General features: G+C 52.6%; 1 protein-coding gene across 5 annotated transcripts in view; it reads left to right on the top strand.

Moving 5' to 3' along the window:
* SLC38A10 (solute carrier family 38 member 10) overlaps positions 1-25,315 on the top strand; it is a 45,854-nt gene that overhangs the window by 2,135 nt on the left and 18,404 nt on the right. For 4 of the 5 annotated variants that reach the window (XM_053569012.1, XM_053569010.1, XM_053569013.1 and 1 more), the window contains exons 2-10: positions 2,042-2,159; positions 6,330-6,375; positions 7,405-7,498; positions 9,035-9,178; positions 10,169-10,293; positions 14,597-14,699; positions 15,549-15,731; positions 19,828-19,939; positions 20,747-20,853. In XM_053569012.1, coding sequence (XP_053424987.1) covers positions 2,042-2,159; positions 6,330-6,375; positions 7,405-7,498; positions 9,035-9,178; positions 10,169-10,293; positions 14,597-14,699; positions 15,549-15,731; positions 19,828-19,939; positions 20,747-20,853 — 1,032 coding nt within the window. The remainder of the gene's footprint in view (positions 1-2,041; positions 2,160-6,329; positions 6,376-7,404; positions 7,499-9,034; positions 9,179-10,168; positions 10,294-14,596; positions 14,700-15,548; positions 15,732-19,827; positions 19,940-20,746; positions 20,854-25,315) is intronic. The other variant, XM_053569015.1, reaches the window with a different exon arrangement.

The following is a 25,315-nucleotide window of genomic DNA, read 5'->3' as shown; positions in this document are numbered from 1 at the left end:
CAGATTCTCTGCAGGAAGCTCCTTGGACCAGGGCACAGCGCGAGCAGTTGGGAGTAGGTGTGTGTTAGGCAGCCAGATTGCTGAAAAAAAACTTTGCTTTAGTGGGTTTTCTTGGTTTTAGTAGTTTTAGTACTTTTAAAAATATATAAACATTGTATTGAAGTTAAATATACAGAAGCATGTACACACTTCAGGTGTATTCTTGGTGAATTTGCACAAAATGAACAATCCCTTGGAACCAGCTCCCAAATTAAGGAGTCCCTCTTGGCAGCCCCCATCAGTCCCCCTCCTCACCCAATGGCCTACTTCAGACCTCCAGTGTGTGGTAGCACTTCCAGGTTTAATAAGATGGGAGTGGGGCCCTGTTACATGTGTGCCCCAGTGTCTCGCTAGTGTTCTGTTGTGTGGTATCCCATAGTTTATCTCTCTATCCATGGAAGGCATTCATGGTGCTGTGAACATGCTGGCCAGGCACAGGCTTTGACAGGTGTCTGACCATTTTTGTGGGGTGTGCACCCCTCAGTGCACTGACTGTGGCAGTTGTCAAGTGCACGCCCCAGTGTGCGCTCCTGCCTGCGGGGGCAGTGGCAGAGGTCCCAACACTCTATAGCCTCAGCCAATATTCCACATTATGTGTCTTTTCTTGAGCTGTTTTGGCTAGTGGGGGTATCTCTTGTGGTGTTTTTAGTTGATAGACTTTGTTTTGGCTTATTTATTTAATTATTTTGAGACAGAGTCTCACTATGTTGCCCTTGGTGGAGTGCCATGGCGTTACAGCTCACAGCAACCTCAAACTCTTTGGCTCAAGCGACTCTCTTGCCCTAGCCTCCCAAGTAGCTGGGACTACAGGTGCCCACCACAATGCCTGGCTATTTTTCTGTTGCAGTTGTCATTGTTGCTTTAGCTGGCCCAGGCTGGATTCGAACCTGCCAGCCTCGGTGTATGTGGCTTGCTCCCTACCCACTGAGCTGTGGGTGCTGCTACTGGCTATTTTTTTGTTGTTATTGTCATTGTTGTTTGGCAGGCCCAGGCTGGGTTCGAATCTGCCAGCTCTGGTGTATGTGGCTGGCGCCCTAGCTGCTAAGCTACAGGCCAGTTTCGGTTTACGGAACAGTTGAGAGGAGAGTACGAAGAGTTCCCACATGCCCCCTCCCTATGCTCTCCTGTTATGACGTCTGGCACCAGCATGGTGTATTCCCTTTACAACCGTCATATTTATTGAGATATGTAATAGTTTATGTACAAGGATGGTCACCCCTTTTAGGGTGCAGTTCCATGGGTTTTGATGTCATATAAACACCACAGTCCAGACATAGAACCTTCTACAACCCCAGAAAGTCCCCAGCTCTCGCAGTACTGCACTGTCTACTGGCCCTGCAGTATTGGCTTCTTGGAATGTTCTGTGCCTGGCATCACATAATTCGTAGTCTTTCTTTTGCTCAGCATTTGGGATGCATCTGTGCCACTGCAGGAGGCAGTTACTGGTCCTTTCTGCTAAATAATATTCTGTCATGTGGGTGGACCACAGTGTGTTATCTACTCCCCTGTGGAAGGACACTGGATTTTTTTTTATTTTTTTTGCGTTATGGATAAACCTGCTGTAATCAGGTTTTTCCATGAACATGTTTTCATTTCTCTTGGGTAGGTGCTAGGAGTACAGTTGCTGGGCTGCGTGCTAAGTGCCTGTAACCTCCCTCTTCCGGAGAGTGTGGGCCTCTCCCAGCCGCTGGCCCATGTGGCTGAAAAGTGGTGGCTGCTGTTGGCAGCATCCAGCCACCCATCAGGACTCAGTATGGGGGCAGGAAGGGTACTGAGTTCCTGGTGCTTCCCGGGGCCACATGTGGGTTTTATGTCACTGGAAAAAGCTATGGCCACCCACCAGGGACATAGGCCTTTCTGATGCTGGAAGGTGTCACCCTGTAGGAGGCTAGACCAGGGCATTTATATGGAGGAGGAGGGAAGCCACATGAATGCTCTTTGACATGTGGGGGGCATGTGGGCAGGGGCTGCAGCTATGACCATCTCTCTTTCCACCCTCCAGTGTGGCATCATTCTGGGGGCCCTGCTCTTGGTGTTCTGCTCTTGGATGACGCATCAGTCCTGCATGTTCTTGGTGAAGTCTGCCAGCCTGACCAAGCGGAGGACCTATGCTGGCCTGGGTAAGACTGGGGCCTGGGACAAGGTGCCTCTAGACAAGTGTGGCACTTGGAGCTGGGAGGTGGGGGGGGTCTTATTCCTTTCAGTTTTTATCGTTCTTCTGCTTTATTCTTTTTTTTGGCCGGGGCTAGGCTTGAACCCCCCACCTCCGGAATATGGGGCTGGCGCCTTACTCCTTTGAGCCATAGGCGCTGCCCATTCTGCTTTATTCTTAAAGACAGCAAGTTTTATTCTTTTTTTTTTTTTTTTTTTGTAGAGATAGAGTCTCACTGTACTGCCCTCAGGTAGAGTGCCGTGGCGTCACACGGCTCATAGCAACCTCTAACTCTTGGGCTTACACGATTCTCTTGCCTCAGCCTCCCGAGCAGCTGGGACTACAGGTGCCTGCCACAATGCCCAGCTATTTTTTTTGTTGCAGTTTGGCCGGGGCTGGGTTTGAACCTGCCACCCTCGGCATATGGGGCCGGCGCCCTGCTCACTGAGCCACAGGCGCCGCCAAGTTTTATTCTTATTTTAAAATGTTAATGTGATTTTTTTTTTTTTTTTTTTTGTAGAGACAGAGTCTCACTGTACCGCCCTCGGGTAGAGTGCTGTGGCGTTACATGGCTCACAGCAACCTCTAACTCCAGGGCTTCCGCGATTCTCTTGCCTCAGCCTCCGGAGTAGCTGGGACTACAGGCGCCCGCCACAACGCCCGGCTTTTTTTGTTGTTGCAATTTTGACCGGGGCTGGGTTTGAACCCGCCACCCTCGGCATATGGGGCCGGCGCCCTACTCGCTGAGCCACAGGCGCCGCCCGTTAATGTGATTTTTAAAAGATTTAATGTGATGTGTCACTCCAGCAAAATTGAAGTGGCACAAAAAGGTGAGTCGCAGAGGCCACACCTGCCCCCAGTCTCTGTTGCAGGCAGATTGGAGCAGGGTCCCCCTTCTCATTCCAGGCTGAGACAGCCATGCTCATGGTTGCTCTCTGTGGCACCCCAACATCCCCCTTTTGGGGGAGAATCTTGCTGGGCTTTCCCAGTAGGAATTCCAGGAGGAAGCGAGCGAGGTCCAGGCTATAGCTGGGGCCAAGTAAGCATTTCCCCTGGGTTTTTGTCTTTTTCCTGATACTGTTGGCTGTGATTGTGTTTCCTTTAGTTCCTTCTTCCTTTAACAGAAGTTCAGCCAGGAGAGAAGGATGTGCTTTCCTCTTCCTTCAGTTTAGAATGTTTTCTGGACTGCCTCAGGGACACTGTCCTTGCTTTCCTGTGAGTCTCCTTCCTGCCTCACTCCAGGCTCTGTGACCGTTGGTGTTGCATTCCCTTCCAGGGGTGTTCATGTGGGTGTTGAAATACCAAAACACGTGTGCTCGGGAGTTGGCCCTGTGTGTTTTGGTGAAAAGTCCTGGCCTCCTGATGAAAGCTTCTGTCTCCAGCCAGCGTGTGGCTGGGACACTGGGTCCCCCCCCCACCCCCCCCCCATTGGCCTTTACCTAACAGGAGAATGAGGAGCCTGGGGCAAGAGGAAAGGCTGTGCAGAGTTTCACAGTCACACCTACATGGGCTGCGTGGGCTCCCTGTTTTCCCATCCACTTTGCATTGCCACCAAAAGTCCAGTGTTTGTTTCTGCCTCTGAACCAAAGGGTAACTTCCCTCCCAAGTCCTTTCCTGGTGAGGCCATCAGAGTCTTTGATTATTGGCAGTTGAGGCTGTGAGGCTGGCCAGCTAAGCCAAACCACAGTGAGGTGGCCTGAATCAGCACACAGTGAAATGTGTGTGTCAGAGACCCAGAGGCCAGTGCTTGGGCAGGCCCCTCCCCGGTCTGCAGCTGCAGGGTGCTTGAAGGCCCCTCCTCTGCTGGGTCTGTGGCCAATGGCCACTGTGGGGGCGAGGAGATGTCCTTTGTCTGCACCTGGAGACCACATGGATATTGTGGGAGATTGTGCCATTCTCAGAGTGGCAGGCCTCTCTCCAGTGGGGAGCCTGTTGACAGGGGCACCCCACAGAATGGCTTGGTGGCTTTTTCCTAATGACATCTGCCACTGCCAAGACACGCGCTTCCCCTTTGCGGCTACTTGTCAGGTGGCTTGTGAAGGGGATTGCTTACCACTTCACCACCCTTGCTCCTGCAACGCTGGGAGAGGCAGCTCTGGCTTTTCGAGAATTAGTCTCCATGGTGTCCAGCTCCTATTTTCAGACGATGAGCACCTGTGTTACGTGTTCAGCCTCCTTAGCCGGCCTGGCCCCACGTGAAACTGTTCTAAGCCTGACCCTGCCCTGCTGAGTGTTGTGTCCTGGGCCCCAGGATTCATATTCAGGAAGCTCCAGCCCCCTCCTCCCTCTCCCTGTGTAGGGCAGGTAGGACCTGGTGGATGGGTGCTGGAGGAGGCTCTGCTAAGGGATGGTGGGTGTGAGGTTGGCCCAGGCAGAGAGGACAGGGGCCACATTGTGTCATGGGCAGCTGTCCTGGGACCAGAAGGATGTGCTGCTTTCCACCCAGTCCTCTTGACTTCCTCCCCAGCCTCCATCTTCCTGCATCTAGGATGCAGGTGTGTTCCAGAATCTTCCTGGGTGGGGTGCACTTGTGTTTGGGATATGCTATAGATTCTGGCCTCTTTTGGGAGAACAAAAAGGGACAGTTGGGGCGGCGCCTGTGGCTCAGTGAGTAGGGCGCCAGCCCCACATACCGAGGGTGGCGGGTTCAAATGCAGACCCGGCCGAACTTCGACCAAAAAATAGCCGGGCGTTGTGGCGGGCGCCTGTAGTCCCAGCTGCTCGGGAGGCTGAGGCAGGAGAATCGCGAAAGCCCAAGAGCTGGAGGTTGCTGTGAGTCCTGTGACGGCATGGCACTCTATGGAGGGCGGTACAGTGAGATTCTGTCTCTACAAAAAAAAAAAAAAAAGGGACAGTTATGGCTAGAGTACCACTATGTGTGGGGCCCAGGGTTCATGCTATCTGTGGGTGCTGTCATTGAGAGCAGGGCCTCTGGGGCCAGCAGCCTTGGGTGGCAGCTGCTCATGAGCACTCTGAAAATCCCAGTGTAGACATTCCTGGATCTGGCAAGGGTTTTGGCTTATTAGGTGAACTTGAGGGTGCCAGGATCCTTGACAGTAGCAGCAGAGGATCTTGGGAGGCTGGACTGGCCCCTGGAGGCAGACCCTTTGCTGCTCCCAGGACCAGCAGGATGCGGCTCTTCCTAAGGAACTTGAAAGGCCCAGGGAGTGGTTTTGGATGCGTGGTATCCCACTGGCCTGTGTGTTTCCTGCTTTCCATAACTTGGGGGAGACCTCTTGCCCCTGTGTGAAGGGAAGTAGTGCAGAAAGCCGTCCTGCTGGCGGGCTGCAGCTGTCCCCCCCCCACACCCCGCCGCTGCTCCTTGAACATCAGGATGTCCCTGTGCCCTGGCTGGGCTGTGGAGCAGGCGCTGGGGTTACCAGGTCACAATTAAGGTCCTAGGAGGGGTCTTGCTGAGTTTAAGTTCTCATCAGTAGAAATATTAAAAATAGTTCTGTTGGGCGGTGCCTGTGGCTCAAAGGAGTAAGGCGCCGGCCCCATATGCTGGAGGTGGCGGTTTCAAACCCAGTCCCGGCTTAAAAAAAAAAATAGTTCTGTTGTCGAGATCAAGACTGTGCTCTTCCCTCCGTAGGAAGCGCTATGTCATGGGATGTCTCTGCTCCATCAGCCAGGCTCCCCGACTGTCTATCCTGGGCAATGGGGAGCCAGAGCTCTCCTCTCTGCCCTTCTCGAAGAGCTACACTTGAAAGGGTACTCTAACTTTACTTTTGTAAATTGCAACAGATGGGGAGCTTGAAGGTGTCCCACAGAGCCCCTTGGTGCAGGTGGTGGAGATTGGGATTCTGGCCTGGACCCAACCCTCTGGGCACCTGGGGCTTAGGCCGCTGGGTGGGGGCAGCTGCTGCTTTGTGAAGACATATTTTGCTCTCCCTTAAAAAAAAATATTTTAAGTAAAAGAACAACCTGCTTTGTGTCTTTCCCTTGCTTTGCTCTTGTTTTATGTAGTTTGGTTATGGATGGTGTATCCCCCTAAATCATGGGGGCCAGAATTTAAAAATACCTCTATACCTGGGATGTACCAGGCTAATGTGGTCTGTGAAACGGGCCTCTGCAGCTTGGTCCAGCCACTCCCAGGCCTCGACACCGTCGGACTGACTGTTCTCTCTCTCTCCACCAGCGTTCCATGCCTACGGGAAAGCAGGGAAGATGCTGGTGGAGACCAGGTAGGTGCCACTCTGCCCCCCATGTCCCTCACCTGCAGCCAGGGTACCTGGGGGCTATTTGGAGTGAACAGCTGCACAGGGGATGGTCTTGCACCTTATGATGTGCTTCTGAAGGTTCACTTCTTGAGTAGCAGACAGTCTAATTTGCTGGACCCTTATGGTGGCTACGGGCAAGATTGCAAACCTTCCCTAAGCCTTACTATGACAACTTGCAACCACGCTACCTCAGTTCAAGTCTCGGTGCTGGTCCTCACACAGTGTGCCCACCACAAACGCTGCTGCATGCAGGTGGCATTAAATTGAAAATTTCGTAGTTTCCATTCTTTGGAGTAAGATTTTTTTTGAGACAGTCTCATTATGTCATCCTCGGTCGAGTGCCATGGCATCACAGCTCACAGCAACCTCAAATTTTGGGCTTAAGCAATTCTCTTGCCTTAGCCTTCCACGTAGCTGGGACTACAGGTTCCTTCCACAATGCCCGGCTACTTTTTAGTTGTTGCAGTTGTCATTGTTGTTTAGTAGGCCTGGGCCAGGTTCAAACCTGCCAGGTTCAGTGTATATAGCTGGCACCGTAACCACTGTGCTACGGGTGCCAAGCCTGGAGTAAGATTTTTTTGACATGAAAAAATTGCCAGGAAATTGCACATTTAGACTTCTAAGTTAGAGAATTGTCGACTCAAAAGAACAACCTTTTTTGAAAGCAACTGACTGTTCTTTTAACTCATCTAACATTACAGTGTTTTTGTAATACCTGAGAGCCTACTGTGGAGTGGAAATCTAGTACCCTGTAAGAAAATTCCAATGTTATTCAATATTCACCTCAAGTAAAATAGTAAATTCTACAGAACCTACCCCGCCTGGTCGGCCACTGACCATCTGTCCCCCAGCCCAGCCTGGGGTGGCCATGTGTCTTGGTGGTGTGCAGCTGGGCTTGGTGCTCAGCACTCCCAGTAGCTGAGCCCTGTCAGATTTCTGGGAGGACAGTGGCTCTCTGGATTAACCACCTCATGCCTGTGACTTGCTTTATAGTATGATCGGGCTGATGCTGGGGACCTGTACTGCCTTCTATGTTGTCATCGGTGACTTGGGGTCCAACTTCTTTGCTCGGCTGTTTGGGGTTCAGGTAAGGACATTTTCAGGAGTTCTGTTGTAACCAGTTGCTTGTAAGTTGCTTCTGTGGTAGCTGGAGTGACATCCCCATGAGCCCCAACCAAGACCAACACGGTTTGGTCAGGAGAGGCTTCTATTGTGCCTGTGGTCAGCTCTGGTTCTGTGGGCTGGAGCACAGAGAAGCCCCTAAGGGAGTGCCTGGGAGAGGGAGTGAGAGCGGTGGGGACTCAGCCGTGTGGGTCTGACACCCTGTAAAGCTTAGGGCAGCCTAAAACCCAGGTAGGCCAGGGGTCTTCTCAGCCAGCCTGCTGCTCCTGCCACTGAGGGCCCTCCTGTGACCTGGCCCGGCATACCTTTCCTCCCCATCAGGAAGCAGAGCTGGGGTAGGGCTGGCTGAGGGGCACGCTGTGGCTGGGGTAGCTCTGCGAACGGGCTCCCAGGCTGGGGTGCATGCAGCACAGAAAGGCCCTTCAATCCTAAGATTCTCGGGGTGGGGGTGTGTGGTCTTTGTGAGAAATGGCTAGATTTGTATGTTATCAGAGAATCTTAGAAATTCCTGTGAGCATGGCCTCAGTCTGTATGTTGCTGTATCTTCCTGTTTGACTCTGCATGGTTCCAGCACATGGTTCCATCTTGTGCTGTGAACTCTGTAGAGCTCTGGGTCCCTCTTGCACACAGGACACACCTTTCCTGTACCCACTGGCCTATGCCCCCCTGTGCAGTATCTCCACTTTGGATTCTGAGGGTGCTGGAGGAGGCAGTGCTGGCAACCACTGCCGGCCATGAGTCCCACACAACCCCATGAGAACAGGCCTCTGGGCTGCTTCCTGAGTCACCTCCCATCTACACCCTCTGCCTCCACCTGACAGTGTCAAGTCCACTTCCACTGTGCCTGGCCCGGTTGGTGTGGACGTGTCAGGCCAAGACGTGTGGCTTTGGGAGAAATAGTAGGCATCTGGGACTGTGCAGAGAGTGTGAGGGCCGTTTTGAAGGTCTTGGCAGGGCTCTAGTTGTCTTCTGCCTGGTGGGCAGGGGGCTCTAGGCATGAGCTGCAGGGACCCACTTGAGTGTTCCGGACCTTTGTGTGTTATGCTGTAGTAAACTCTAGTGTGGGGTTTTTCATTAATTTTCTGGACTACAATTTCAAGACTCCTGTTCTTGAAGCAGGGTCAGCTCTGAGTTTACACGGGACAGAGAGGTGCCCTGCAGTGGGCACTTGGGTTCCTGTGGCCCCCATCGGTGCTGGGCTGGGGTTGTTCCTGGTAGCACAGAGCACATTGGCTCCCTATGCCCCTTCCTGGGTCCAAGGGAAGCATTGTCCATCTCCTCCAGCTGGTCTTGCTCAGGGCTGGACTAGACCCTTCAGGGCCCACAGATGGTGCACTGAGGGGTCACTCAGCACAGTGGCTGTGAGAGCCTGGTCTGGGCCTTGTCATCTCTATGCTCCTGGGCCTCAGGGTGCTCCCTGTCCCCTGGCCGTGGGGATGAGCCCCAGCTGGGGAGGGAGCTCAGTGCTGCGGCCCAGGGAATCCTGCTGGCTTCCCTGCAGGTGACTGGCACCTTCCGTGTGTTCCTGCTCTTTGCGGTGTCCCTGTGTGCTGTGCTGCCCCTCAGCCTGCAGAGGAACATGATGGCCTCCATCCAGTCCTTCAGCGCCATGGCCCTCATTTTCTACACTGTGTTCATGTTTGTGGTGAGTCTGTGGAGGGCTGGTCCTGCCAAGTCTAGCGTCGCTGTGCTGGGGCATGATGGGAGCTGGGCCCATAGCCTGGGGACTGCTGGGAGCACCACTCGTCTCTTGGACCCAGCACTGTCAGGTGGAGGCAGAGGGTGTGGGTGGGAGATGGGTCTGAGGCTCTGGGAGTGGGCAGCGTGGAGTGTCCCTGTTTTATGGAGAGACATTTTCTGTGAGATAGTGACCAAGAGTCACGATGCAATTATCTGTCACGTGGCAGCAGGCTGAGCGAGATAGCAAGATAGACAGGGTGATGTATGGCATTGGCTCATGGGGCTTGGCAACCTTGCAGAGCCTTCCTCTGCCATGGAAGCCTCCTAGGACCTGGGCCCCAGGGCCTGTTATTCCCTAGTGGAGCAGAAATGACCTTCCTGAGGGAGTTGGGCCTGAGCATCCTGTCTGCTGGCTCACCCTGTTCTCCAGGTTTCCTCAGCTCCCAGTAAGGGCCCATCCAGTGATACTTCCCTCCTACCTATCCAGGTGGTTGAATCCTCAGTGGGGTGGTCATTTTTTTCAGAGGCAGGTCCCATTCTGCCTGGGCTGAGCTGCAGTGGTGTGTCCATAGCTCACTGCAGCCTCCCACTCCTGGGCTCAAGGGATCCACCCATCTCAGCCTCCCAAACTTCTGAGACCATAGGCCTGAGGCTCTGTGCTGGGCCCATTTGGTTTTTTAAACAGTGTCTGTGTCTGGCACCATAGAGGACCCGCCCACACTGGGGAACCATCCTCTGGAATGTGATCACATGTACAGGAGACCCAGTAGCTGTCCCTAGTAGCCCCTGGCAGGAGCCTGGAGCCCGGGAAAGTATGGGGTCCCCCAGTCCCTTAGCTGGGGTGCTTCTACCCTCACAGGGGTGAGCAAGCCGGGATGTGGGGGAGCCACACCCCTCCTCCCGCCCTCCCTGCCCTGCCCCGACCTGACCCTGTGCCCTCCCTGTCTCACTGCAGATTCTGCTGTCTTCCCTCAAGCATGGCCTCTTCGGTGGGCAGTGGCTGCAGCGGGTCAGCTATGTGCGCTGGGAGGGCGTCTTCCGCTGTGTCCCCATCTTCGGCATGTCCTTTGCCTGCCAGTCGTGAGTGTTTCTGCCTGGTGGAGAGGGTGTAGGGTGTGGCGGGAGACAGCCCCTGCTGCTCTGCTCTCCGGTGCTTGTCCCTAACTGCTGCACAATGCCATTGTGTTCAGCTATGGCCTCCCTCTCCACCTGGAGGGAGAGATGGTTACATTTTATTTGGGAGACAAGCTGACTACTCCTGAGACAGGTTGCTGGGACTAACTGGTGTGAGTTTCCAATTTGCCAAATTCCCATAGTGGAGCTGGCTGTGGGTGCGGCAGCAGCCCCGACCATCTGACTGCTTGGAATCCTGAGCCTGGTGCCAGAATTGAGCTGTTCTCTGAGAATATTTAAAAGGAAATTGCGGGTGGCGCCTGTGGCTCAGTGGGTAGGGCGCCAGCCCCATATATTGAGGGTGGCAGGTTCAAACCCGGCCCTGGCCAAACTGCAACAAAAAAAATAGGTGGGCATTATGGCACCATTGTGCGCCTATAGTCCCAGCTACTTGGGAGGCTGAGGCAAGAGAATTGCCTAAGCCCAGGAGTTGGAGGTTGCTGTGAGCTATGACGCCACAGCACTCTACTGAGGGCGATAAAGTGAGACTCTCTCTAAAAAATATATATAAAATAAAATAAAAAAAAAAGGAAATTGCACAAACATCATTTCAGACCTATGTGCGTGAGCCCACCCTCCCGTCTCTCTGGCATGGCGGCTCTGCAGCCACTAATCGGGCTGTTCCACAGTCCCAGCGGGATCACCTTCCCCACCAGAACCACAGGAGCTAGTGATTCATGCCCAGGAGCCAAAGAAAAGATAGGCGCAAATCCGAGTGGGTGGGGAAAGCTCATCACACCCCCTGCAGCATCAGTGGGCATGTGCGGTGCTAGTCATAAACTAATGTGACAGATAAAATTTGTGCCTCCGTGTTTACACCCACCTGGGAGATCCAAATTATCGTTTCCCGCTCATTGTCTGTTGGTTTCCAGCTAATGTGCTCCATGCTTGCTGGTTAATGTCCCCATTATAACTTGAGACAGAGTTACATTCTTTCACTGTGTACCTACTTACCAATTGTCCTTTTTGTCTCTATTTGGTTTTGTAAATATGAATCCACAGTCAGGCTCTCCTGAGAAGCTGAGAAACAGCTGGGGCACCTCTGTTGGATTTGCTCCTTAGGTCAGATTACAGGTGCTAGGGGGCTCGGCCTGCCAGGTCAGGCTTCCTTCTGCTACTGTGACAACCCCCATGCTGGCTGGCATGCTGACCTGCCCAGACAGCTCTTCTCTCCCACCTCGTCCCTGCACTAGAGCCCCGTCCTTGCAGGGTGACAGGATGAGCCCCACTGGAGTGATTGGTTTGGCTGTGGGCATGGCCGTCCACCCTGAGCCTCTGCCGTCTGGCCCTTGCTTGTCTGTCTGATGGTGAATGAGTTTGGGCTGGGCAAAGCTGGCATCCTGGGCCTAGAGGGGTAGCTGTGGGGGTGCCAAGTGCAGGAGACCTGGGAGGGCGGGTCCAGCTGGACCCGGGCCTGTCCTGTCTGCGTGGGGGGTACATCTTAAGGTAGCCGCACATGGAAAGCACCATTCAACCCTGATATACCCTGAGTCCTGGCAGCTGCCTTCAAAGGTGGGTACTCAGGGAACGCCCTGCGGGTGCCAAGGGCTCAGTAATACAAGAAGCTGCTGTGGAGGCTGTGGCTCCCACCTGGCTTCTCTCCAAGGGGCCACCCAAAGGTCTCTGGGACTGGAGGTGAGGGCTGGGGAACAGCCTGCGTGCTAAGAGCAACCCCTGCCCTATATTGACTGCGGTTTCCTTGGCAGCCCCCTCACGGAGTGTGTTGGGACTTGGCCCCCAAACTGGGACTCCCTGGTGTGGACTCAGCTCCAGCCAGAGGACTGCTCAGCACCAAGAAGGGTCACAAGACGTGTCCTCCCACAGCGATGGGCATCTCCTCCCAGTTCTCTGCCATCTCCCTTGGGCTGCTCCTGCCAGCCCAGAGGAAGGCAGCTGTCCTGCATGGTCCCTGGACCGGCAGCTGGGAGCCCTTCATGTTGAGGACGGCCTGCCGGGTAGTCTGCCACAGCCCAGGGAGATTAGGGACCCTGCGCCCACTGGCCGGGTCTTCCTGCCTGTCCCTATCTGTTTGCCTTTATTGTATTTATTTATTTATTTATCTTGTTTGTTTGTTTGCCTTTTAATAAGGTCTGAGTATCCTGCATCTTTGAAGGCGGTTTCAGTGCTGGGTGTGGTGGCTCACCCTGTCATTCCAGTACTCTGGGAGGGAGGATCCCTTGAGCTTAGAGCAACAGTGAGACCCCATCACTATTAAAAATAGAAAAACTAGCCAAGCATTGTGGTGGGCGCCTGTAGTCCCAGCTACTTGGGAGGTTGAGGCAGGAGGATCACTTGAGCCCAGGGCACTCTGTCCAGCTGCCAAAATAAATAAATATAATAAAAAATAAAGGCAGTTTTAAGATTTGGCTGCACTGATTTTGTGTACAGTGATACCCCCACCCACACCAGTCCAGTTACCTTTGTGACTTTGATTCCCCACCTAGAATGACCACAGCTAAGGAGTGGCCCCTGGGCCCTGAGTCCTCATCTAGCCCTGGGCAGAGGGCATTCAATCTGTCCTGGCTTGAACTTCCCCCATCCAGCTCCCTCCTCCCGCTGTACCCAGAGCCCTCCCATGGCCCCCCACCCTTCTCCCTTCTGGTTGGGTTCATCTTTCCCTCCGGTGCCCAGGCTCCTGCCTGCCTCCCTCCCTTGGACGGGCCTGCTGCCCTGTGTTCTCAGGAAAGCCTGTGTGGGGCTGTCACATACCTGCCTGGCCAGTGACTTGGGTCCCTCCCACCTCCAGCAGCACCACACTCCTGGCACCAGGCCGTGGGACAGACGCCAATTCTCTTGTCACAGGAGTAAGAGGCTATGTGTTGGGAAGCATGCCCTGGGCTGTCTCCTCGTCTGCCCTGCTGATTGCGTCTGTGCTGGGGCCCTGAGGTGGGCCAGCCGCTCCACCAGGGTGTGTTTGTTTAATGACATTGGTGCTCCAAGCAGGCTTCCTGCTTCCCCTTAAACATGGCTGCTTTAATTCCCAGCCCTGCTCCCAGGGAGTAGCTGGCTTTAGTCTGGGGTCCTCAGAGACCTTCGTGTGGAGTGTGTTCTGGGATATTCTGAGTGGGGCCTGCCACAGTGCTGCAGTCCTTGGCATCACGAGATCTCAGCCTCCCGCTGTGTGAAGGAAGTGTCAAGGCTTCTCAGTGGGGCTGTAGGATCCAGGCCAGGCAGTCATGTCTCTCTGGAATCTGCTTTGTGACATTGCTTGTTTTTTTTGTGTGTGTGTGTTTGTTTTGTTTTGTTTTAGAGACAGGGTCTCGGTCTATCACCAACCTGGAGTGCAGCGGTGCAATCACAGCTCACATGCAGCCTCAAACTCTCTGGCTCAAGCTCCTTCCACCCCAGCCTTGATGTAGCTGGGACTACAGGTGCCTGGCATGGTGCCTGGGTAATTTTTTTAAAAAAGTTTTGTGGGCCAGGCACGGTGGCTCATGCGTCTAATTCCAGCACTTGGGAGGTCAAGGTGGGTGGATTGCCTGAGCTCATGAGTTGGAGACCAGCCTGAGCAAGAGTGAGACCCTGTCTCTGGAAAATAGCTGGGTGTCTGGCGGCGCCTGTGGCTCAAGGAGTAGGGTGCCAGTCCCATATGCCAGAAGTGGCGGGTTCAAACCTAGCCCCGGCCAAAAACCACAAAAAAAAAAAAAAAGAAAAGAAAAGAAAATAGCTGGGTGTTGTGGTGGGCACCTGTAGTCCCAGCCTGTGGGGAGTCTGAGGCAAGAGAATTGCTTAAGCCAAAGAGTTTGAGGTTGCTGTGTGCTGTGACTCGACAGCACTCTATCGAGGGCGACATAGTGAGACTCTGTCTCAAAAAAAAATTGTTAAAAATGGGGTCTCACTGGCTCGGCACCTGTAGCTCAAGTGGCTTAAGGCACCAGCCACATACGCCAGAGCTGGTGGGTTTGAATCCAGCCTGGGCCTGTCAAACAACAATGACAACTACAACCAAAAAATAGCTGGGCATTGTGGCAGGCACCTATAGTCCCAGCTACTTAGGAGGCTGAGGCAAGAGAATCACCTAGGCTCAGGAGTTGGAGGTTGCTGTGAGCTGTATGATGCCATGGCACTCTACTGAGGGCAATAAAGTGAGACTCTGTCTCAAAAAATAAAAGGGGGGGGGTCTCACTATGTTGACCAGGCTGGTTTCAAACTCCTGGGCTGAAGCAATCCTCCTGCCTGATCCTCAGTGAAATTACTTCTTTTTATACAGCCAGGTCCTGCCCACCTATGACAGCCTGGACGAGCCATCAGTGAAAACCATGAGTTCCATATTTGCCTCCTCCCTCAACGTGGTCACCACATTTTACGTCATGGTAGGGCCCTTTGCACCCTGGAGCTCCTGTTTCACATCAGCCCCAGGTGCTGGGATGCTGCCTCCCTCCAGCTTCCTGCAGACCTAGGCGCAGCCTTACTACCTCTGCTGAGTGGGTTAGGGTTAGAGTTAGAGCTGAGGGCCCAGGAACCTCAGCAGCAGGGCTATGCCCAGCTTTAACTGAGCGGCCTTTTGTTAATTCACTGTGAACCCTGTGGAGACCTGGGAAAGTCAGACCGGCAGAGAGGATGACACCCTCAGCCCACCCTCACCTGCAGTCACTCTGTGTTTGGTAGACTTTCTTCTGGTCTTCTTGATGTTCCTATTTGTTGCCTTTGAATAAAACTATAAATGTTCTAGGATTACAGCCCTGGCCCCACGCCGGGTCCCTGGAGTTCTCTAATACCTGTGTCTTACTCCACAGAAAACTACAGTTCACCCTATGTCCCCAGTGGGTATTTTATTTTTATTTTTTTGGCAACACATTCCTACTCTGTCACATAGGTTGGAGTGCAGTGGTGTCATCCACAGCTCACTACAGCCTCTAACTCTTGGGCTCACACCATCCTCCTGCCCGAGCCTCTCAGAGTGCCTGGCCCCTGCTCGGTTTTGGAAGCAGATCAGGATTAGCCCCTCTGCAGGGCTTGTGGGACAGGCTGGGCTTCCCTTCTGAGCAGTCGGCTCTGTGAGGCTGCTTGCCTCTGGGGTTGGGCTCTGTGATTGTCAGAGCACTGTTGGTCTCCAGAGGCTGACTCAGACAGAGGGTCTGGGACTCAGAGATACTCCTGAGATGGGCACTGCCCAGATCAGGACCTCTGTCCACTACATGGCTGTTTCTCATCTCCGACAGGTGGGGTTTTTTGGTTACGTCAGCTTCACTGATGCCACCGCGGGCAATGTGCTGATGCACTTTCCCTCCAACCTGGTAACAGAGATGATCCGTGTGGGCTTCACGATGTCAGTGGCCGTGGGCTTCCCTATGATGATCCTGCCCTGCAGACAGGCCCTGAACACGCTGCTTTTCGAGCAGCAGGTGAGTCTCATGGCCTTTTCCTGCTATTGATGGCATTATCTTCTATTGGCTTCTGCTCTGTATTTTTCTGGGCTATGGTAGGTGGAGGTTTTCCTAGTTAAAAGGAAAAGAAAGCTTCAATACAAATGATGACTTTCAAGTGGATTTTACAACCCACTTTGGCGAAAGCCCCAGAGCACACAGGGCATGCAGGTAACTCTGCCAGGCCCCATGTCCTCAGGGGTTCAGCTTGCCTCCTGGGCCTCCCCAGCTACACTGCTGTCCTCTCAACTCAGGGAGGGCAGAAGTGTGGGAACATGGGGGAACCAGACTGATCATGGGAGGATAGGCACGGGGGAGGCCAGGGGATGGATCCTTGTATGAATCTCTTTGCTTTTGTGTAACTGAAGATTTTAATAATGTAGCATAAGATCTTGAGCCACAGAGAAGCTCCTTCTTGACAGGCAAGGTGGTGTGTGCCTGTAGTCCCAACTACTTCATCTCATGAGCCCAGGAGTTCCAGGGCAGCCTGGGCAACATACTGAGACCCCATCTTAAAAAAAAATAAAAATAAAGAGAGGCTGAGTTTTATACATGGTAACGTATGTATGTAGGCAAGGTAGCTGCTTAGTCCTTATAAAAATTTTTTAAGGGGCGGCACCTGTGGTTCAGCCGGTAAGGCGCCGGCCCCATATACCGAGGGTGGTGGGTTCAAACCCGGCCCTGGCTGAACTGCAACAAAAAAATAGCCGGGCGTTGTGGCGGGCGCCTGTAGTCCCAGCTGCTCGGGAGGCTGAGGCAAGAGAATCGCTTAAGCCCAGGAGTTGGAGGTTGCTGTGAGCTATGTGATGCCACGGCACTCTACCCAGGGCCATAAAGTGAGACTCTGTCTCTACAAAAAAAAATTTTTTTTAAATACAGGGGTTGAAACCAAAACGCTGTCCTGGTCCTTTCTGTGATGCTGGGACAGTGCTCTGGCACTGTCCCTGCCAGAGAAGGTTGAGCTCCTGCCTGGGGCGCTGGGGGGCTCTGCCCAGTCTAGGCCTCTACCTGCCTCTTAGGTGGTACATTCACTGCCTCAGGAGCCTCAAAAGATGGCCATCTTTTGTTCTACAGTCTGAGAACCTTGAGCCTGGTGCCTAGGAGTGCAGGTCCCTCTGGAACTGTCCAGGCTAAGGGGGTTTCATGGTACCAGAGAATCTGGGGAGAATCAGCAGACTGTAGGGGGCCTGGAGAACCCTGGCCCAGGGCTTGCTGTCCACGAGGCTGGGCATGTGGCCTCCACATCACAGCAGCTCTTTTCTGCCCCTGTAGACGCCACCGGCATGATGCCTCCAGTTTCGCAGCAGAGGCCCAGCCCCAAAGCCTTGGTACCCTCTCTCCCGAACTTGTGCTCTGGTCTGCCCCCTGTTAGCATTCAGGCAGTGGGGTGTTGAGTGAAGCAGGATTTAGGGCTTTGTGCCCAAGTGCAAAGTCACAGTGCACTCATTTGGCTATGGAGTCCTCCAGAGGCTCCCCGGCTGGTCTCTGCCCAGGTTGTGAAGTGCTGTGCTCACTGTGGGAGGCAGACACAGATCTCATATTTCAACAGTTCTCGTGGTGGCACCCATAGCTCAGTAGGTGCTGGCCACATACACTGAGGATGGTGGGTTCAAACGGGGCCACTAAAACAACAATGACAACTGCAACAACAACAACAACAAAATAGCCGGGCGTTGTGGTGGGCGCCTGTAGACCCAGGAAGCTGAGGCAAGAGAATTGCTTAAACTCAAGAGTTTGAGATTGTTGTGAGCTGTGATGCCACGGCACTTTACTCAGGGCAACAGCTTGAGGCTCTGTCTCAAAATAAATAAATAAATAAAGCTCCTGTTTCTGTACATAAGGGCATTTCTATCTTACTTATTTTTTAGACAGTCTCACTTTGTCACCTATGAGTGCCATGGTGTCATAGCTCACAGTAACCTCAAACTCTTGAGCTTGAACCATCCTCCTGCCTCAGCCTCCCAAGTAGCTGAGACGATAGGCACCTACCACAATGCTAGGCTAGTTTTTCTAGTTTTATAGATGGGGTCTCACCTTTGCTCAGGTTGGTCTCAAACTCCTAAGTGCAAGCAATCCACCTGCCTTGGCCTCCCAGAGTGCTATGATTACAGGCGTGAGCCACTGCACATGGCTATCTTTTTTAAATCAAAGAATCAACAGGGGTGGGAGCTGTGGCTCACGCCTGTAATCATAGCACTCTGGGAGGCTGAGGCGGGTGGATCACTTGAGCTCATAAGTTTGAGACCAGCCTGAGCAACAGCGAGACCCCATTTCTAAAACTAGAAAAACTGGCCTGGCCTTGTGGTAGGAGCCTACAGTCCCACCTACTTGGGAGGGTGAGGCAAGAGGATCATTTTGAGCCCAAGAGTTTGAGGTTGCTGTGAGGTATGATTCTACAGTACTCTACCATGGGCAGGAACGTGAGACTTTGTCTCAAGAGAAAAAAAAAGGATCAATAGTGATATTAAAGGAAATGTTACATCAAATGAGAAAGTCCTCTTGCAGCTGTATCCTCTGTCCCTCTGTGCCTGTATGCGCCATTGCCACACAGGTGCCCAGAGCCCACCTGTTCTGCACCTCTGGCTTAGTGGTGTATGCAGGTACCTCTGTGTCCCACATCCCTGTCCTTCCCCTCGCCCCTTGCTGGGGCCTGGCTGTTTCTGGTCCTTCACGCTTGACCTCTTGGGTTGGCTCTCGTGGCCGTCTCATGCGTCACGTCCTCTCCCTTTGCTGGGGCTGCTGTCTCTCAGTGGACTGTGGCTCAGGCTGCGCCTGGCTATCTTTGGGGTAGGCCTGACGCCTTCCGCACCAGCTTGTGTCCAGGTTCTCACCCCTCCATCTGTCCTGTGTGGACGTCTGTTCTGAGAGCTGGGAACTTCAAGACAAGTTCTTCAAGCAGTTCTGGAAGGCTCCGCCCTCGTCAACCTAGCCCAGGGGTAGTCATCATAGTCCTCCCTGGCATTGAATCACTTGAAGAGGGGTGCTTCTATCTACAGGGCGGGAAACAGGCGCACATGCTTAGTGCCCTGTCCAGGATGCAGTGGGGCCAGCCGAGTGGCAGGCAGGGCAGGTGGGCAGTCTGGCCCCAGTAGGGTGTGCTGGGCCACACTGGGGCCCTCGAGCAGGTGGATTCAGACCATTTGCCCCTGTCCCTCTGCATGTCACCTGGGGCAGTCCCTGCTACATCCTCACTGGTAGAATAGTGGCGCTGATCCTTCCTGGGGGTGAGATAGGCTCTGCTGGTTTGGACTGGCTGGGCCACAGCATGTCTTTCTCCCTTTTTTTCTTCTTGGACTTCAAAGTTGCTTACTGCCCCAACACACATGCTGGAGATGGTAATAGCATGCCATCTGTGTGTGAGGTATGCCTGCACCCTGAGATCCAAAGGCCAGGAGAGACCCAGAGTCGTGGCCGTGGGTGTGTGCTGCTCCCCGAGCTTTGGGGAACGTGCTAAACCTCCCTCGTGTTGCTCTGAAGGGGAAACAGGGACTTCAGACTAGGCTGGTTCAAAACTAGGTTGTGAAATCCAAAGTCCCTACTGTGGTGAAAAGCACGCGTGCCTCCCTAGCATTTTGTAGGTGTGAGTGGCAGGTTCCCATTAAAGTTGCCCAGCCAAGGCTGGGCGCAGTGGCTCACACTTGCAATCCCAGCACTCTGGGAGGCCGAGGCAGGCAGATTGTCTTAAGCTTACAGGTTCAAGACCAGTCTGAGCCAGAGTGAGACCCTGTGTCTAAAAGTAGCCAGGCATTGTGGTAGGCGCCTGTAGTCCCAGCTACTCAGGAGGCTGAGGCAAGAGAGTCACTTGAGCCCAAGAGTTTGAGGTTGCTGTGAGTTATTGTGCCATAGCACTCTACCGAGGGAGACAAAATGAGACTCTGTCTCAAAAAAAAATTAAAAAGTTGCCCGGCCAGATGTGACTGTGCCAGTTATGGTTGCTTGGCAGGTGAGCACCCAGCGCCGTGCGGGGATGCCCCTGGTGTGCTGGGCAGAGCCTGTGAGGCCTTGCTTATGAAAGAGTAGAAGAAGAAACCAGTTGTTTCAGAACTGTTTTTGTTTTTATTTTTTTTGGGTGCAGCAAAAAGATGGCACCTTTGCAGCTGGCGGCTACATGCCTCCACTCCGGTTCAAAGCGCTCACCCTCGCAGTTGTGTTTGGAACCATGGTCGGTGGCATCTTGATCCCCAATGGTAAGGTTGGGGGTGGCTCCTGAGACTGGAGCCATCCCTTTTCTCTTTCTCTTTTTCTGCTGTTCCCGCTGCTACTTAGGGCCGGTGCCATCAGCATTCAGCTGAGACACCCAGAGTTTTGGGCCTCCTAAAAAGTCTAGACTCCCAGGTCATTTTTTTCTTTGTCCTGAAGAGTAAGTCAGGGGATAAAATTGGGCAGTGTGTCAGGACAACTCACACTCACTGATACCCAGGAAGGGGGTGACTCCAGTGCGGGGATGTAGGACTTAACATCCACTCTTTCGGTTTCTGATTTTGTTGCCATGTTACCAAGGGAAAAGTTGAGGGTTCTGAGTGAGGTTTAAGTTATCCAAATGCACTGACTCCTGGCGGGTGGGCAGAGCTTTATTGTCAGCAGATACCGAGGAGAACTCACACACCCCTCCCCGGGCAATGTCCCAAGGCCCAGGTCTGGCAGCAAGGCTATACGCCACCAGCATGGCCCAGGCCCAGGTTTTGCACGTGGCACTCACCACCCAAAGGCAGGAGGGGCAGCATGTGATCCTGCAGTGCAGAGCCACCGCCTGATTTAGGGAGGAAATTCCAAGGTTGGGCTCTTTAAAAATGAAGATGAGCCCATTAGGGCAGCCCTCACAGGATATGCCATCTGCTGTGTGGTCAGCCACACAAAGGCTGTGGGCACAGAGGGAGCCTCTGCACCCAGCTTGTGTGCAGTGGCTTTTGTCACCGTGCTGGCCGCTCACTCAAGTTCCACTTCTGGCCAGAGCCCTTCACTGCTCACCCCTTCCTGTTCCTTTTTGCTCCTAGTGGAGACCGTCCTGGGCCTCACGGGCGCGACCATGGGAAGCCTTATTTGCTTCATCTGCCCTGCTCTGATTCACAGGAGGACTCACAAGGGTGCCCTCTCCCCCCAGGTATGTGCTATGCGGGGTGGGAGGAGTGGGCAGGTGAGTGAAGGCCTGGTCAGTGTGTTTTGCTGACAAGTTTTATGGTTTTAGATGTGAAGCACAGGAAGGGTGCTTGATCAGGCGGGTCTGGGATGCCTAGGGTTCAACCTAGTGGCTGCACAGTCTCTGCCATCCATCCTCGTACTGGGGATTTCCCGGAGCCCCTCCCCTGAGCTCCAGGTGTGTCCAAAGAGGAGGTTGCTGGCATTCCAGCTTCTTTAATGGTGACATAGCTTCATGCCACCTCCACCTTGTGTCAGTCCCTGCAGGTCACTCCACAGCCTCTGTGCAGAGCTGCCCAGTTAGTTTTGGCGGCTCCGTGGTTTCAATTGTAGGAAAGTTCCATGGCCCCTGTTGCAGTGCGCCCTGTCTCCAGTCTTCTGCTGTTACCGGGCTCTGTCTGTGCGTGGCAGGGGCTTGGACACGGAGCCCTGCCCGGAGCCTGAGCACTTGGGATCAGCATATCCTCACAGTGGGGGGGGGTATATGGGGGGCTTTAGGCTTCCTTGATGTGAACATGAATGTGTTCTCATGGGTTTAGAATGGCTTATGTTTCTTTTCTGTGAGCTGCCTATGTTTTTGCTGACTCTTATGGAGTTGTTTAGCTTTTTCTTTGCAGTTTTTGCAGTTTTTGGCCGGGGCCAGGTTTGAACCCCTACCTCTGGTATATGGGGCTGGCGCCCTACTCCTTGAGCCACAGGCACCACCCAAGTTGTTTAGCTTTTTCATATCGAAGTATATTGGTGAATGTTTCAGAAGTATGATATACATGTAAGTATCCCGAAGCATGTCATTTTTGTATACAGTGTGATACAGTTGTGCAAAGTCAACCAGCCATGGAGCCACTGTCCAGCGCAGACAGAACATTCCAGCACCCAGAGCTCCCTTTGGGCACCTTAGGTCCCCCACCCCAAAGTTCACTTCTGGTCTGTCTTCTGGCGAGTCAGCAGTGGTTCTGCCTATCTTCGAGTGGGCCTGAACGGAGTCTGCAGTGCGGGTGGTGTGCGTGGCTCTGAGCTCACTGACGTCACTGCATAGCACCACCACTGATTCTCACTGTTGCACGGTGTCGCGCTTCATGAGTCTGCTGCAGTTTGCCCTCTCTTGGGGGGCAGCAGCTCATTTCCCACTTGGTGTGCGTGGTTTTGTGGGATGCATGCTTAGGAGGAGACCAGTGTGTGTGTGTGTGTGTGTGTGTGGCGGGGGGGGGTTCGGCATTGGCAGGTTCTGCCAGACAGTTTTTCAGTTCTCTAGCAGCACGTGAAAGTGTGGGTGACTTTGCATCCGACCCCCTTTCAGATTCCAGCCCTCCAGTGGGGACCCGGGGGTGGGGAGGCACCTCATGTGCAGTCTTGGCTGGTCCATCTCAAGAGCTCAGTGGGGATGGCCGTCTTTGTTCATGAGTGCCTTTCATGTCTTACCTGTTTGTTTGTTTTTCTATATTGGGTTGTCTCCTGTTGATTTGTGGGAGTTTTTAACAGAGTCTGGATATAAGTCCTTTTTCAGAAATATAGACTGCAAGTATTTTATCTCGCTCCAGGCTGTCTTTTTCACTTTCTTAAGGATGTCTTTGGAGGAATAGAAGCTCTTCATTTTTGTTTGGTCTAGTTTATCAGTTTCTTTTCCTTCATGGTTTGTGTGTCCTGTTTAAGAAACATTGGCTGGCGGTGCCTGTGGCTCAGTGGGTAGGGCAATGGCCCCATATACCGTGGGTGATGGGTTCGAACTCTGCCCCGGCCAATCTGCAACACAAAAATAGCCGGGCGTTGTGGCAGACGCTTGTAGTCCCAGCTACTCAGGAGGCTGAATCAAGAGAATCACCCAAGCCCAAAAGCTGGAGGTTGCTGTGAGCTGTGATGCCGTAGCACTCTACCGAGGGCAATAAAGTGAGACTCTGTCTCTAAAAAAAAAAAAATGAAATAAAGAAACATTGGCCTAAGGCCGTGTGTCGTGGCTCGTGCCTGTAATCCCAACACTCTGGGAGGCCAAGGCAGGTGGATAGCTTGAGCTCAGGAGTTCAAGACCAGCCTGAGCAAGAGCAAGACCTTGTCTAAAAAACAGCCTAGCATACAAACGTCTGTTTTAGTGACTATTGGCTGGTATGGTCCTTCTGCAGTTGTTGGACACAGTGGTTTGTATATGTTGGAAAATTTATGAACTGCTATTTTCAGATTTTGACAAAATTTTACTGATTTTTTTAATCTTGCTTATTGGTTTTGAGAAAGGTATAAAACTCCTATTGTAATTGCAGATTTATTTCTTCTTTCAGTTCTGTAAATTTTTTGCTTTTTATTTTGAAGCTATGTTATTAGGAGCACACAGATTTAAGCCAGTTATATTTTCACGTCTAATTGATTTTTTAACTTGTGAAATGTCCCTTTTTATCTCTGGAAACACTTTCCTCCTTAAAGTTGGTGTTGTAGGTAACTTAGGCCTCTGCCTTGGGTCTGATCTCTCTGTGCCCTTATATTAAAGGTACCTCTCTTGTACTAGCATATAGTTGACTTTTGTTTTGCTATTATCCAGTTTATTGAGGAGTATTTAAGACAGTTCACACTTAATTATAATTACTGATTTAAGGAAAATACTTCCATCTTACTCCTTAGCTTTTGTTCATCTCACCTGTTATTTTTGTTTCTTTTTTTCTTAGGGAGCCTCCTCCTTTTAAATCAATCATTTGAAATATTCATTCTTGGGGCAGCGCCTGTGCCACAGTTAGTAGGGCACCGGCCCCATATATTGAGGGTGGCGTGTTCAAACCTGGCCCCCAGCCAAACTGCAACAACAACAACAAAAAAAAGCCAGGCATTGTGGTGGGTGCCTATAGTCCCAGCTACTCGGGAGGCTGAGGCAAGAGCATCGCCTAAGCCCAAGAGCTGATTGCTGTGAGCTGTGATGCCATGGCACTCTACCGAGGGCGACAAAGTGAGACTCTGTCTCTAAAATAAATAAATAAATAAAAAATAAAATATTCATTCTTTTTTCCTGTCTTAGCTTGTTGGTATGTTTCTATTCTTCTAATGTTAGAGAATATATAATATGTAGACATATGTGGTAATATATGCTGTGTATATGGTGTGGTGTGTGGTATATAATGTGTAATCTTTTTTTTTTTTTTTTTTTTTTTTGAGACAGAGTCTCAAGCTGTCGCCCTGGGTAGAGTGCCATGGCATTATAGCTTATAGCAACCTCCAACTGTCGGGCTCAAATGATCCTCTTGCTTCAGTTTTTTCTATTTTTAGTAGAGACAGGGTCTCACTTTTTGCTTAGGCTGGTCTTGAACTCCTGAGCTCAGGCAATCTACCCGCATTGGCTTCCCAGAGTGCTAGGACCGTACCGGGCCTGATGTGTAGTATTTATAATGTCGAAGTCGGCAGTTGATAGGAATCCTTGACATATTGGAATCAACTGTAAATTAGGATTTTTTTTTTTTTTTTGTAGAGACAGAGTCTCACTGTACTGACCTCAGGTAGAGTGCCATGGCGCCACACGGCTCACAGCAACCTCTAGCTCTTGGGCTTCAGTGATTCTCTTGCCTCAGCCTCCCGAGTAGCTGGGACTACAGGCACCCGCCACAACGCCCGGCTATTTTTTGGCTGCAGTTTAGCCGGGGCTGGGTTTGAACCCGCCACCCTCAGTATATGGGGCCAGCGCCCTACTCACTGAGCCACAGGTGCTGCCCAAATTAGGATTTTTTTTTACCGGTTCCCAGACAAAGCAAAACTTCCATAATATGTTAACTCCTCTTACCCCCCTCTGGTCTTTGGGGCTGCTGTTCTTTACTGTTTCACATAGTATTGATGTGTTATGACCCCTGGTGGCTTCCTGGTGTCTGTCATTTGGCCCTCTCTTCCAGTGTGTTTGGTGCTCTGTAGACACTGGGTTTGAGACAGTGGGGCTGCTGGACGGTGCTTTCTTGCACCCCTCGCATGAGGACAGGCGAAAGGCTCTTGGGGCACAGCCCTTCTGGTTCTCAACTGGGCACTGTCACCCGAGATGGCCAGTCTCTCTGCTTAGTGCTTAGTGCTCATCTTGCCAGCTTCTCTCAGTAGCTGGCTCATGCCCTGGGGCAGAAGTGCACGTGGAACTCGGGGCACCTTCTCTGAGGCTTCCTTCCCTCCTCCAAGCTCTCGCTGCTGAGGAGCCCTTGCCCCTGATCTGCAGGGCCCTCTCTACTTGCTCTCTGTGCCTGAGTGCTTCCGTCTGCTCTCTGGAATCTCGGCCCTTCATGTCCAAGCTATGGGGGTTCTTCAGTAGTGTCTATGGTGGGTGATCTTGATGTTTATCCAGCTTTTGTGATTGAGTGGGACCACCAGTTGGGTACTAGTGCTCTCCCCCATAGCTGAGGCAGCAGTTCTCCACGCATTCTAGGAGCTCCGTGGCTGCAGCCCAGCATGCTTCCTACTGCCGAATCCCAGCCTGTTTGGCT

This window comes from Nycticebus coucang, chromosome 18 (genome assembly GCF_027406575.1).
Source record: "Nycticebus coucang isolate mNycCou1 chromosome 18, mNycCou1.pri, whole genome shotgun sequence".
Lineage (NCBI taxonomy): Eukaryota > Metazoa > Chordata > Mammalia > Primates > Lorisidae > Nycticebus > Nycticebus coucang.
Note: the sequence above shows the minus strand (reverse complement) of the source record. Positions and strands in the feature narration are given on the sequence as shown.